The sequence below is a fragment of the Phyllostomus discolor genome, chromosome 3, assembly GCF_004126475.2.
Source record: "Phyllostomus discolor isolate MPI-MPIP mPhyDis1 chromosome 3, mPhyDis1.pri.v3, whole genome shotgun sequence".
NCBI lineage: Eukaryota > Metazoa > Chordata > Mammalia > Chiroptera > Phyllostomidae > Phyllostomus > Phyllostomus discolor.
Window position 1 is genome coordinate 29,469,150 of NC_040905.2, and position 13,432 is coordinate 29,482,581.

At 40.0% G+C, this 13,432-nt stretch overlaps 1 protein-coding gene across 1 annotated transcript in view; it reads right to left on the reverse strand.

The window, feature by feature from the left end:
- ADCY2 (adenylate cyclase 2) overlaps window positions 1-13,432 on the reverse strand; it is a 356,581-nt gene that overhangs the window by 88,214 nt on the left and 254,935 nt on the right. Inside the window, exons 8-12 of the mRNA XM_028526056.2 lie at window positions 12,643-12,801; window positions 11,766-11,898; window positions 10,274-10,450; window positions 6,192-6,235; window positions 2,317-2,397 (exon numbers count right to left, since the gene is read on the reverse strand). Coding sequence (XP_028381857.1) covers window positions 2,317-2,397; window positions 6,192-6,235; window positions 10,274-10,450; window positions 11,766-11,898; window positions 12,643-12,801 — 594 coding nt within the window. The remainder of the gene's footprint in view (window positions 1-2,316; window positions 2,398-6,191; window positions 6,236-10,273; window positions 10,451-11,765; window positions 11,899-12,642; window positions 12,802-13,432) is intronic.

Consider the following 13,432-nt stretch of genomic DNA (forward strand, 5'->3'; position numbering starts at 1 on the left):
ACAGCATTTTCTGAAATAAAGCTAAATAAGAAAAAAATTGAAATCTGTGCATCAAGAAAAATGTCTAGAAATAAACACCGACAGTGACCAACTGGTTTGAATGAATCATTAACTGATGCATTTACATTTCTACTTTTCTTAAATATTTTTATAATTAAAAAATATAATAACCTGAATTACAATGCATATGCATGATTTTATATATATAAATATATATATATTTCTACAAGTGTATACAACCTAATGTCTACATCTATATATAGAGACAGAGAACATATGTGTATTAAGACATTAGAGATAAAGGGATATTTTATGTAAAATTCCAAGAAAATGCTATATCTGTTCAAACAAAAATCAATGCACATGAATTTATTATATAGTGCTTTCCAATACATCGATCATCTCTCTGTCGATTCGGACTCTCTGAGCTGTATTGAGGAAATCCAGGGTGAAGGGCTTGGAGGACCCAGGGGAAAAGGGCAGATGGATGGATACACTTTACCCAGTAATCAGCCACTTAGTGATTTCAGACTAGGGACCCTAAATGTACGTGATATTTCACTTTAGGACTAATGACCAGTTAACCCAGGAGACGAGCACATCTGAGGAGGGACATCTCCAGGGCTACCTGGACAGCCCCGTGCCCAGCACATTGGGAGAGCTGGGAAGGCTCTCACAGCGCCCTGACCATGAGGAGCTGACTGTCCCACGACACTCAACTACACACAGTGCACTTTCCACCAAGGCGCAGGCGTCAGAGGAACGTGCTCTAGAATAACTACCATTAGAAGTGAGAGCTGTAGCAATACTTTTGGTTTCCAGGGTATGATCTTTAGGTTCAGGGAAATAAGCACTTTTGGTGTTTCTTATTATTGCACTGGCTGCAGAAATGTGTAATTGTTCTGTTTGATAAGACTAGTTGGAGGAATCAAAGGTTGGTTAATGTACAAAAAAAGACACGAAATAAGATTTAAGATACATTATAACTGTACTCATTTTCAGAACTGTGTATTTATCAAACTATGACTAATGAATACAGATAATTTATTAAAAGGAGTTTTTTTCTTTATTGAAAAAGAAGAACCTAATCTTAAAATGTTCCTGGATACTATAAGCTTGAAAATAAGACTGGATAAGACTGGAATTCACAGAGTGGAAACAAAACTAGCTCCTCACTAAGTTGCAGGGACCCTTATTTCCAGTTCGGGTTTCAGGTATCCATCTGCCTGGGTCCTGCAGGCAGGTAGACAGGAAGTGATCAAGAGCAGGCTTCTCTTTCCTTGTGTCCCTAGCACCTAACATTGAGTTTTTAAAGCCACAAACACAGGGTCAATGTTTTGGGAAATGACTCAGTTTCAACCACATGTTGCCTTTAGAGCCCACGAGGGGCTTTAGGCAGGTGTTATTGTAATGCACCGGTATATCTGAGTTGCAAGTGCAGCCCAAGATACTTTATTGTGTGTACATGCAATTGCATACACACACACACACTGCACAGACACATACATACACTCAGGTAATACTTTCATAGGCCCTGTACATAGCCTAGAATAAATACTTAAAATGAACAACCTAGGAGGGGCACACATTTTGCAAAGATGTGCAACTTAGTTTTGAAGGTAGAGTTCTAGGTAAACATCGTTTACATTTTTCAAGAGTCAACTTTCAGGTTAAAAATTAAATAGTCAGGTTTCCATAGGGTGGAAACTTTTCCATGGAGGCTTTCATTTGGACCTACGGATGTTTACACTATTTAATTCAATAAAAATTTATTGAATGAACAAGTACCTAATGTGGTTTCAAAGGCTGATGAATGTAATCATTCTGTCCAGACCATGAATGCCACTACTTTCTTTAATTTTTTTCTCTGCATTTCAGGGACCACTGAAAGTTATAACAGCAATTCACAGACTGAATAGACACTCATAAAATGCACAGAATGAATAATATATTTCCCCTCCCACCAGAAGCTGGTCTTTCCATTGTCTTATGAATTTGGATTCTAATGCACGAGACCCTGCAATTTAGAAAATAGAAGTCTCCACATTCTCTGGTTTTGCACGGGGAATAAATGCATTCTGAATGGATTGCGTTACAAGGCACAACTGAAAGGTTTTCCCGTATGGAATTCCTATTGATCTTTCACATTACCTCCTGAATACACTTCGCTGTGATTTTTCTTTCCATGTTTACATCTCATGCTGTTTGTTAGCAATTTACTTGGAGAGTATTTATTAGGCAGCAAGTAACAATCTTTTGAAATAATAGAGTTTGAAACACAAAATGAATGATAATTTAAGATTCAAGAGTACCCACTTTTGTGCATTAATTCCATCAATTGCTTGAATCATCCTTTCATTCAATTCTTCTTCAAATCTTTTCTTTTGTGACTTGGTTCTGCATTTAAGAAAAGAAATATAGTAGATAAGAATCTTATTATTAAAATAAATAGTAAGCCCCCTTTTCTCTGATGCCAAAACCTCTGCTTAATTCTGTTAATCAAGAAAAAAATAAGAAAAGAAAGAAACGAGCCTATAAACAGCCTTTTCTTTATTAACAGCAGCCGCTCTGTGGATCAGAATTGACTAGACCTCTGGTGCAGTAAGATGTGGCCTTACCATTCACTTAGAGTGAACTTTTTTAGGCAATGAAAAGCAACACTGAAGGATAGGTACTTGCTGTTTGAGATAAAAGAATTTTTGCCTTGAGAGACACATTAGCCCTTGACTGTTCACCTTCAGAAATTTTGTTTTATGACAGAACACCTTGGCTTTGGAAATCCCTCTGCAAAAATTTGGTTTGGTTGACAAAAATAGTTATTCCTGGTTCATGTTTTCATTGGTCTGCCTTCAAAAATTTGAAGAGCTACAGTTTTTTGTAGGCATATCAAAGCTTAATTGTATGTATTTGAATGTTCCTCTGTGTTTGAAAGCACTATTCACAGAAAACCACACTCATATTTGCAGACCACTCACTTGGTCTTAGAAGCAAATAATCTTCCTATAATATTTTTTGTGAATAAATTATGACAAAAACATAGTAAGTTCCTCAAGGTTAACTTGACAATTAGCCTGAGAATGGAAAGGAGTAAACTGAAATAATAACTGTTTTTAAAAGTTAAACACCTGCAAAGAGCAGGAGCACAGGCCGGCCCTCACCAAACTGGCCTCAGCCAGCCTGTGCCTGAGTCTAGGTGTGGGCAGGTCACGGGGTCCAGTGTGCAGGGAGCATGTGGCTCCTCTGGGCTCTGGATATTTAAACTGCCACTGGAATAGACCTATTTTATTTCTGGAATAAAAATCACACTTTTCTGAGTTCAAAACTGCCTCTACATATAGACAGGAAGATCATTACATATGCAATGCCAAAGTTATCTGTAATTAATCTCATGGAATCATCATTAATGAGATGATGTACATTGCAATTTCATCACCTCCTGTGTATTTATGACTTCAAATCCTGTCTTCTTTATACAGGCCAAGGGCAGTCTTGGTTCAAAAACAGAATGATGTTAACTGAGTCAGATACAGATACAGAGACAACTGAATTAAGAGGTGTTAACACGCCAAATTCCAAGCTATTCAAAGAAGGCAAATTATTATTTTTTATCCTTTTTTTTAAGCCAGGAACTTTAGCAATCATCTAGTCTGCCTCATCCTCATTCACAGGTGAGAAGCTACCTTCATTTTACCTTATTTAGGCCCTGGCTGGTGTGGTGCAGTGGATTTGGTGCTAGCTTGCAAATTGAACAGTTGCCAGCTCAATTCCCAATCTATGCACATGCCTGGGTTGTGGGCCAGGTCCCCAGTAGGCGACGCATGCGAAGCACCCACACTCTGACACTTCTCTCCCTCTCTTCCCTTGTTTAAAAATAAATAAATAATATCTTTTATAAATGAATACATTCCTTAAAAGATATGCTATTTTTTTAATCAGCCCTACACTGTACACGAGTTTCTTGACTTCAGTTTGGTGGCTTTCTTTATCTCAAAGTCTCTAAATCTACGAAGGAACAGTCGCAGGTACCTGGAGCTCACAGAGAAAAACGAAAGCCTTCCATGTTATGCCTGGGGCTAACAACCGCATTGTCTTTATGAATTTGTTCTGGGACTGGCTTGGACAGTGCTTGTACAGTGGTCAATGCAGTAAACGTGGCACATGAAGTAGCCAATAAATGCATGTGGTTTTGCACCTTGGTATTCACTAATTATCTAGACAACAATTACTAAAGACAGTTTTCTTCTCTTTGTAATTTTATGACTTCTGCTATGGAAGTGATAGATACCCTTGGGTTTGATAACCTACCCACCAAGAGTTCTTAACTTGCCAACCAGGGCTTTGTTCCTCAGACTTCCAGAGTTTCTGACTTTCTCCTTCTTGTTTCTGCCTCTGGGTCCCACCACTGGCCTCCCCACTACTCACTGCCCCTAACCCCTCTTTCTTTCCAATTTTTCCCCATTGTTTCTCCAGAGCTCCCTCCCTAGCCTGTCCCACTCCTACACCTGGGCTTTTTTATCTAAGGAGACAAGGCAGAGGTTGTGTGTTAGCTCAGATGATGCTTCAACAGCACATGACACCGACTCATAGCCAGGCTGGAGGCTCAGAGAGGTTTTATGACGTAGGCCACGTGACAAAGCCAGGACGTGTAAGGGAAGCCCAGGTGAGGCTGAAAGTCAAGCTCTCTCCATGAGGCCTTGGGGCCACCAGAGATCACCGACCACAGAGGAAAGGGGAATAGGTGTGGAGGAGGCTCTGAAGAAGGCAGGAAGGACAGGGGAACAGTTAGGAAAGGAGGCTTTGGCGCCGCAGAGTCAGGGCACAAATCCTGGCCTCGCCTCTGCCAGCTGTGTTACTCTGGGCATTCTCCTAACCCCTCGCACCTCAGTTTTTCCCTTCTAAAAGGATAATGGCCATTGTGTCTACCCTGGAGGAAAACTAAAGATGGCACTGGATTTTCCATATGCTTCGTACAGATACAAATGATAGCTTATGATCATTGTCTTCCAAACAGCACTCATCCCAGGAGACACTGCCCGCATTATACTGGTGCTCCCCCAGGCATTTCCAAGGTGTCATTTCAGAAAACAGAGTCTTGGAGCACAATTTCAGGGAGGGGCAGATAGACAATAGAAGAGATACCAGGAATAAAGTGAAAGGACGTTCATGAAATTTCTGTGCACAGGTGCTCGCAGATATGCTCCTGTCTAATTGGCTGGAAGAGTCACTCCTTCTCAAGTTATGTTACGGGATCCACAATATTCCTAAAATTGGCCGGAGTTTTCTTTAATATGGCACTTGTCACTTCACACATAATGCCTCAAAAGCTCAAGAACCCAATTATCCCTATAAAGGAAGGCTAGGAATATTACATCTCAATGTTAAAATTTCAAATTGCACACAAAATACAAATTAGAGCTCACAACAACCAAGTCACCTAGAGGGACTGATGCGCATTCCTTGCCGTGTTTGGCAGATAACAATCTACCTAACTGTGTTTACTTTTACTTGGATTCCATGCATTTTCTACAAGAATAAACTCACCTCTCTTTGTGGGGGTGGGGGGGTGGTGAGAAGAAAGGCTGGCTTGAATTCGGAGCCTTCCATTAATTATCCTAATTACTTTGATAAGAAATACTTAATTCCCAAACCAATGCTAAAAGTACACCTCTGACCCCCAGAGCTAGAGGAACATGGAAGGAAAAGCCATTAATGCCTGTGACTCCGCGGAGGGCGATGGGAGGGGGGTGGGGGGCTGGGGATGTTCGTGGGGAGTTTGTTTTCTTTTTCAAGTGGTTGAGCAGCCCTTTTTCTACTACAGAAAACCTGAACTTATCTTGCTTTTATCTCTAAGATAAAACAGAAAAAACACGTTATTTTAAGAAACCTACTCATTTTAAGGAAATTCAGTTATTGACTGCATATGAGTATTAAGAAGGGTCATTTTAAGAAAATGATGTCAACTTCTACAGTGATTCCCAGGTGGTGTTTTCTTTTCCCCTGTCTCAACTGTAATAACACGACACGAATAATCCTATTTTTAGAAGCTTGAGAGCAATTTAATAGGGCTTTTCACAAGTAGCTGCTCTTTTAGAAGAAATAGCCTTCAAAATTACTATAATTGATGATAATTACTTTCAGAAATAAATAAGAAATAAGCCTTTAAAAATTATAAAGTGGAACATATACCATACCTTAAAGTGCGATTTTGAAAATTATGCTGACCCATTGGTACATCCTATGAAAAAAGAAAAGGCTATTAGTTGCCAAGAACATACTTTAAAAATATCATTGCAATGATAACTATGTAAAACACATTTCTACTTTTCTCATGTACAGTAGTAGTTAGCAACATATAATTTCCTATGTGGAGAAAAAGAGTTTAAGTATAAATGTAAAAAAAAAGATTTAAAAGTCAGTGTATATTTAGAATGTTGGTGTCGTCTATAAGCTCTGGATGTTGGGAGTACCAGAATGGTTGTCTGGATTTTTAAAATTTACATTCTCCTGCTATTCAAAGATATGGTTTTAAACAATGGCCTACAGAAATTTGTTATTAGAGTTACTGTAGATATCTTACAGTCATGGGAAAATCTCATTCGGCATCAGACAAATATTTAAAAAGTACTTTAAAATACAAACATAACCACAAAATCTACCATCCATCCTTATCATTAAACTGGGTTGCTAAGAAATGATGCCACTGGTTAAGAATGCATATAGTGGGACCCACTTTGTGAAGCATATGACTGTCTAACTGCTGTGTTGTATACCTCCAACTAATATAGAACAATACTGAATGCAAACTGTAATTGAAAAATAAAGATTTCTCTTCTGGTGTGACCTGAAAAAAAATACATAAATAGACAGAGAATGTGAAATTGTGAATCATTGATCAAAAAGAAGAAATCAACATAGGAGTGCGGGTAGTTCCTGAAAACAGAATGAGAGGAAGCCTCCCATCAGGGCTCATCAGTGGGGCATCCAGTGCCAATGTTCAACAGTGGATTAAAAATGCCCACAAGATTCACTTTTATACATTTATAATGGAAATTAAAAGTTGAAACAAAACTATTCTAAAGAAACTTTTCTTTGCTGCTTTATTCCCAGGTTTACGTTGAATGCATTAAGGAAATGCATTTACCTAAGGAAAGGTAAAGCATTCAAAAAATAACTGAACTCCGTTTTAATACAGAAAGTAAAATAATACATTTGTCACCAGCTCTATCATTGTTGAATCAAAAGTCAGCAGAGCTTGCCCTGATTGGTGTAACTCAGTGGGTTGGGCATCATCCTGCAAACTGAAAGGTCACTGGTTCGATTCCCAGCCAGGGCACATGCCTGGGTTGTGGGCCAGGTCCCTGGTTGGGGGCATGCGAGAAGCAACCGACCAATGTTTCTCTCTCACATATTCTTAAAAAATACAGACTCAGTGGAGCCCTGTATGAGGGATTGGATAACAGAAGTAACTTCTGGCAATGACAACTTTTCAAAACTGGAATGTATTAATCAGAATGGCAATGCATCTTTCTGAAAGTGAGTAAGGGACACAACTTAAGTAACACATGGACTTCATGTGTTAAACAAAGACTTGGAATTTTCTTACAATATCCTATCTTGCTCTTGAGGCAGTCCCTAGGTTCTGTGTCTGTGAATGGTGAAAAAAGCCAGTTATGAAAACTGTGTTTGTTCAAGAGGTCCTCTGATTTCATAAACAACTTCCCGAAGCTCAACCACTAGACTTTGCAACTGTCTCTTGAAGAAGCCATATCCTCCAACACAACAGATGAAAGTCAGGCTAAAATCTTTCCTACAGCCCCATGCTGAGATAATAAGGGAGACAGGCACTGTTAAGTCCAGGGACAATAAAGACTGTTGAGAAATAAACAACTACAACAACATCAAAAACACACCTGCAAAATAACGTAAGAAACAGCACAGAAAATAATGTTCTACTATTTATATATGATTCTTATTTCTTGAAAACTAACCAACCAACCAACTGATGGTGAACAATAAATCTCAATGAGAAATATGATTATTAGCCATTAGCATTAATAATAAATATAGCACTGAGCAAAATTATCCAAAGGATTATTATATTTTCATAAGAGTGATAAAAGCATTGACTTTCACTGACAACTCAATACTAGCATCCTAGGATGCTTCTCTTCAACAGTTCTAGACACTCAATGGCCCCAGGTGCCCCAGGCCCTGCTCCTTAGATCTCTTCTCAATAACTTCATCCAGCTTCAGGGCTTCGAATACCTTCTGAAACCTGACCCCTTTCACTTCACACCTGCACCCTGGGCTTCTTCCCTGAGTTCTGGACGTGCACATCCACCAGCCAACTTCCTAGCTGCACTTAGCTGTCTGAAAGACATATTGATTTAAAGATGTCCATTAGCAAAGTCTTGATTTTTCCATCTTATATCATCTGATTTCCCCTTAGTGGTTTTCATTGCAGTTAATGGCATCATCATTCTTCCAGCTGTGCAGTTGAAAGAAGTGTGAATTAATCCTTGATCCTCATTTTCACACATATCCGTTGGAGTCTTACTTGCTCCACATTCAAATTAGACCCTGAATTTGCTTTTCACTGTTTCCACTACTAGAATCTTAACATAGGGAATATAGTCAATAACCATCTAAAAACTATGTATGGTGTCAGGTGGGTGTGAGATTTATTGGGATGATCATTTATTAAGTTATGTAATGTCTAATTACTGGGGTGTACACCTGAAACTTATAGAAAAATGTATGTCAACTGTAATTAAAAATAAAAATAATTTAAAATTAATAAATAAAAAGAACAATAAAAATAAAATAAAATCTCCTTGTTAGTGGGCATCATTCTCACTTCGACCCCTGCATTCTTGCCCCATTTTATTGCAATGCACATTACACCATGCCCTTCCCACACTTAACATCCTCTAGTGACTTCCCATTACACTTAGAATGAATTAAACACAGTTCCTTAGTGCATCTCAGCCTGATGACTTTCCTTGCTCATTGTTGATGACACTACAGCCACACCAGCATCCTCTCGGGACCCCATGGACACCACATTCATTTCCCTCTTAGAACCAGTGAATTTGTTGTTCTGCCACCTCCTTTGCCAATTTTCTCCTCTCTGTCTCTAAAAGTTCCCCAGCTGTTCTACCCAGAGCAATCACACCACTCACTCCCATGAACACCGCTCCATTCCATCCTCCTCATGGCCTTCAGTAGCCCCTAAAATGGCCATGTCCCTTTGTGCTCTACTCCTGTTCGCTCCCTTCTCGAAGGAATGCAGACTCCTCTAGGGTTTGTCCTGGTGGTCTCTCTTATTGATGGTCTGATGGATCATGGTCTGTCAAGCCACATTTATTCTTTTGTTAAAAAAAGGACAAGGGAAGTTGAAAGGAGAATTATAACTAAGTCAAACAAGGATGCAAGCCCTGCCTGTTAGGCTTGGGTGTGTCCTTGTGACGCGCTGGGAGGTGTGGGACACAGGAAGACTAGGAATGCTCACTTTCACCTGGCAGCCTGGCATGCTTCTCCTCAGCAGCTAATGAGAATGATGTAACAGTCCGTTTTCTTTTTTTAACCTCAACTCCATCCCTAATACAGTTAATTTTACCCAGAGATTGTTTTAAAATCTAACGATACCATTGGGATTATTCTAAGTGCTTAATTATATTTATTTTTCTTTCCTCCTATGGGTCTTTCTATCTATCTGCATTGCAGCCATCTTATCGAAAACGCCCCACTGTAAGGAGCTTTGGGACTGTATGCTCTGATGGAAGGTGGAGTGATATAAACAAGTAACCACAACAATAGAATGTGCATTGCTGCTCACACAGCCTGAACATCCAGGTGATGAAGAGGCAGATTCAATAGTTCTATTCACTGCAAGAACATCATGCTTCCACTGTTCTTTTATTAAGACGCTCAGGCTTTTTACTTAATGACAGAAAAAGCAAAACACACACAAAAAACCCCCCTCTGAATTTTAAAAATAGTTCGATTGTAATCACTGCTACTGTCAGTTGTAAATAAAGTCTTATGTTATAAAGTTATTATGGAAAATCAGCCTCAGTGAAAACCCCTAGCACTGCAAGGTTGGCACGCATTCACACCCTAATGGCTATTTGTAAGGAGCCTCTCTGAGCAGTCAGAGATGGTAAACTTGCTTCATTCCAGACAAAAGTTATTTTAGCAGGCGATGACTTTCCATTTGGGCAACAAGCCTTTGTTCAGTGGTAAGATGCTTCGGAACAGGGGGAGGACATACCGTGGTGCTGATCTTGCCGTTCTCCGTGGTCATGCTGTCTCTGTGGTGCAGGTGTGCAAAGGGCTTGGCCGCGCCCCAGGATTCCAGGTACCGTGTCATGCGCACGGAGGCCCTCATCTTGGCTCCATCGAGGGTGTGGCGAGGTCTGAAGAGGTGCTGGGGACTCCGTCGTTCGCCCTTGGGGTGGGGAACAAAGCATTACACCTGGCGTGCCAAAGGTGCTCACCTTCTCCTTCCTACTGCACCCCTTCCAGAAGTTTCCCCTAACTAAGCGTTTTCCTTTAACAGCGTCCCCTTCACCTTCATAACTTCTGCCCTCATTCCTTCCGCGCCAGTGGTGCGCAGCATTACAAGGTGTTTAGCTGAGTGATTTTTTTTCCAGATAGCATAAGTTATGTGTACTTTAAACTTAGGAAAAACAGCCATTTTAATGGGCATTTTTATAAAGTAAATTCTTAAACAGATATACTGACCTGTTTCGGTTTTTTCGTGATTGAATTTCCCTAACGTGACTGGAATAGAGGCTGATGTGGTTTTTTAAATGCTAATTGTCTTACTTCATGATTTGATGTTCTTTGCGTAAACATGATGTATTTTGTATTTTTTTTTTTTTGCTTTTCCCATGGCACCTCCCCATCCCCCGACAGTTTTTCCTGCTGTCCCCTATCAGTCTGTGGATCAACTGTCAAGTGCCTCCAAAGGTGGACATGGGGCTTGCGGGAGCCTGCCATGAGTAGACACCACACACTTGACCCTGTTGACTTTGTGGGGTCAGTTTTGACAGTTTAGGAGTGTTTCCTGCTCATATTTGCACCACTTAACAGCTGTATGATTTAGAGTAAGTTACATAACCTCTCACAGTTTTGAATGCTTAATCTTTAAATAGCAACAATACTCATTTGGCAGGAATCTGGGAAACATTAAGAGATGGGAGATCTAAGGCCCCAATTGTGGCTGACAGCTGTGAACAGAGGAGTCAGACCTTAGCCTCCTAGATGGGTGGGGTGTCTTCCCGGTAACAGAGGGAGATACTGCCTGGAAGCTAAACGTGTCTGCATGCACATGTCCTCACACAAACGTAGAGGTGACATTTAGTTGTTCATCTTTTAGAAACTCCTTCTTTTCCTTTTTCTTATATGTTCATCCTATTTCATCTCATATTTATCATCTGAAGGCCTAAGCAAAACATTTCTCTTTAATTTTCCAGCTGCCAGGCTGTGTCCCAGAAGCATCATGAATGAACATATACATCGACTAACATATGCGACCTTGTTGCAGAGAGCAGTTATTTCCATTATTCCTTTAATAAATGCATTTAAATTCATTATTTAAAACACATTCCATAATTAAAATGCCATATGCATTTAAAGTAATTTTAGAAGCCAGGATTTACACTGATTCTTTACAGAAAACACTTACCTATACAGCAGTTTGCCCTCCTGCCTTTTCATCACAAAAGTCATAGGCTAATTATAGACTCTACAATACTAACCTTGGGGTTGATTACAAAGTAGGTTTTCACCAGGTGCTGCTTTAAATACGGGTCCCTGATATCACCGTCTCCTTCTTCCACTTTATAAGCTCCATTCAAGTGCTCCAGAGTGACAGAAGAGATGTGAACACGCCTGAAACGCCATTTAAAAACCACAATCAAGATACAGAAGGATATGCACGAAGGAAGATTTTCTCTTTATTTGTGATCTCAGAAATAATTTCCTCCCCTCTCCATAATGAAGGAAAGGCTGTATGCCCTTGGTAAAATGGACTGTGACTTTCAGAAAGATACTTCTGAGGTCAGGAGCTACTTCTAGAAGCCTGCTTTGTGGGTGAGGTGAATAACAGCTTGATCATGAAGACTTTTTGTATATGAGCATATTTGTTGAAACGCATACCAGAAGCATTTTAGAAAGTGTGCTGATCTGTATAAAAGTATGGGTTTTCTTCCTCAGTGTTTGCTCTCCTGCTTCTCCAAATTACAGCACTTGCACTGAAATTCTCTCGTCTGAAATAGGCTCTAACCAGAGATGGATGCCGCAGTTTTCTCAGTTTAATAGTAGTGATTTCAGAGGTCACCCATAATGGAGAAATGCCATGATGGCAGTGCAGGAAAACACATCGGCTTATGTCTCTATTCATAAACTTGCTCATAAGTAATAGTCTGTAATTTAGAATCTGATATCAATAGTCTTTGACCGTGGGTCACAGGGGCGGTAGAATTTGAGCTTGACAGGTCATGTTTATCTGATTAATGAAAGAGGCTGTAGGGCATGAATAACACAGAAATCATCCCACACTGAGCAGTTAAGTTATTAGCCTGCTGACTAACCATGGAGCCAACTTGAAGAGAGAAATCCAATGTGCGGGCTTACCCTGGGACCCCTCCAGCTTCCATGTGATTGGCCAAGGTAACGTCATGCGACCACACATCGTACTGCCACTTCTGCAGACCAATCACGCCGCAGAGGACATTCCCAGAGTGCACTCCCACGCGCATGTTGATGTCAACTCCGGTAGCATCTCTCACTTTCCTAAAAGAAGGAAACTTAGGTCATCATCCAGGAACAGCCTTTCCTCCCTTTGATTCTTGGCCAATTTTCAAGACATTTTATTATTCAGAATTTCTTGGGCTATTGGAAATATTATCACAAATTCCCCTGTAGCAGAGGATTACTGCCGTGAGCCAAGAAAAAGGGTTTTTCTTTCCAGTTACTCCCAGACTAGACCTAAGCTCCGGAGCTTTGGCTAGTAAAGCCACATCGGGCCAGGCTGTGGGGAAGAGGCAGGCTTTTGACTATAGCTTTACTTTTTCAACTGATGGGTATCAAGCACCATGCACGTGCCGACACTGCTCTGAATTTTCATACTGGAATCATGGCATATTGCCCAGCGCCATTTGCAGTCTTAGTGCTTAGCATAGTGTATGTCCCCAATGTACAGACAATACAGCTTCTCTGTGAGCGTAATAATGACTTTAGCCTGAAGAGCAATTTAAACAAATAACCGTGCAATTAAAGTTTTTTAATTGTGCACATTCTTTAACAAAAAAGAAAAATACTTTAAAAAAGCTACGATAATGCATTTTATTATTTTAATATTTTAATTGGGGTGACATTGGTTAATAAAATTATATAGGTTTCAGGTATATAATTCTATAACACA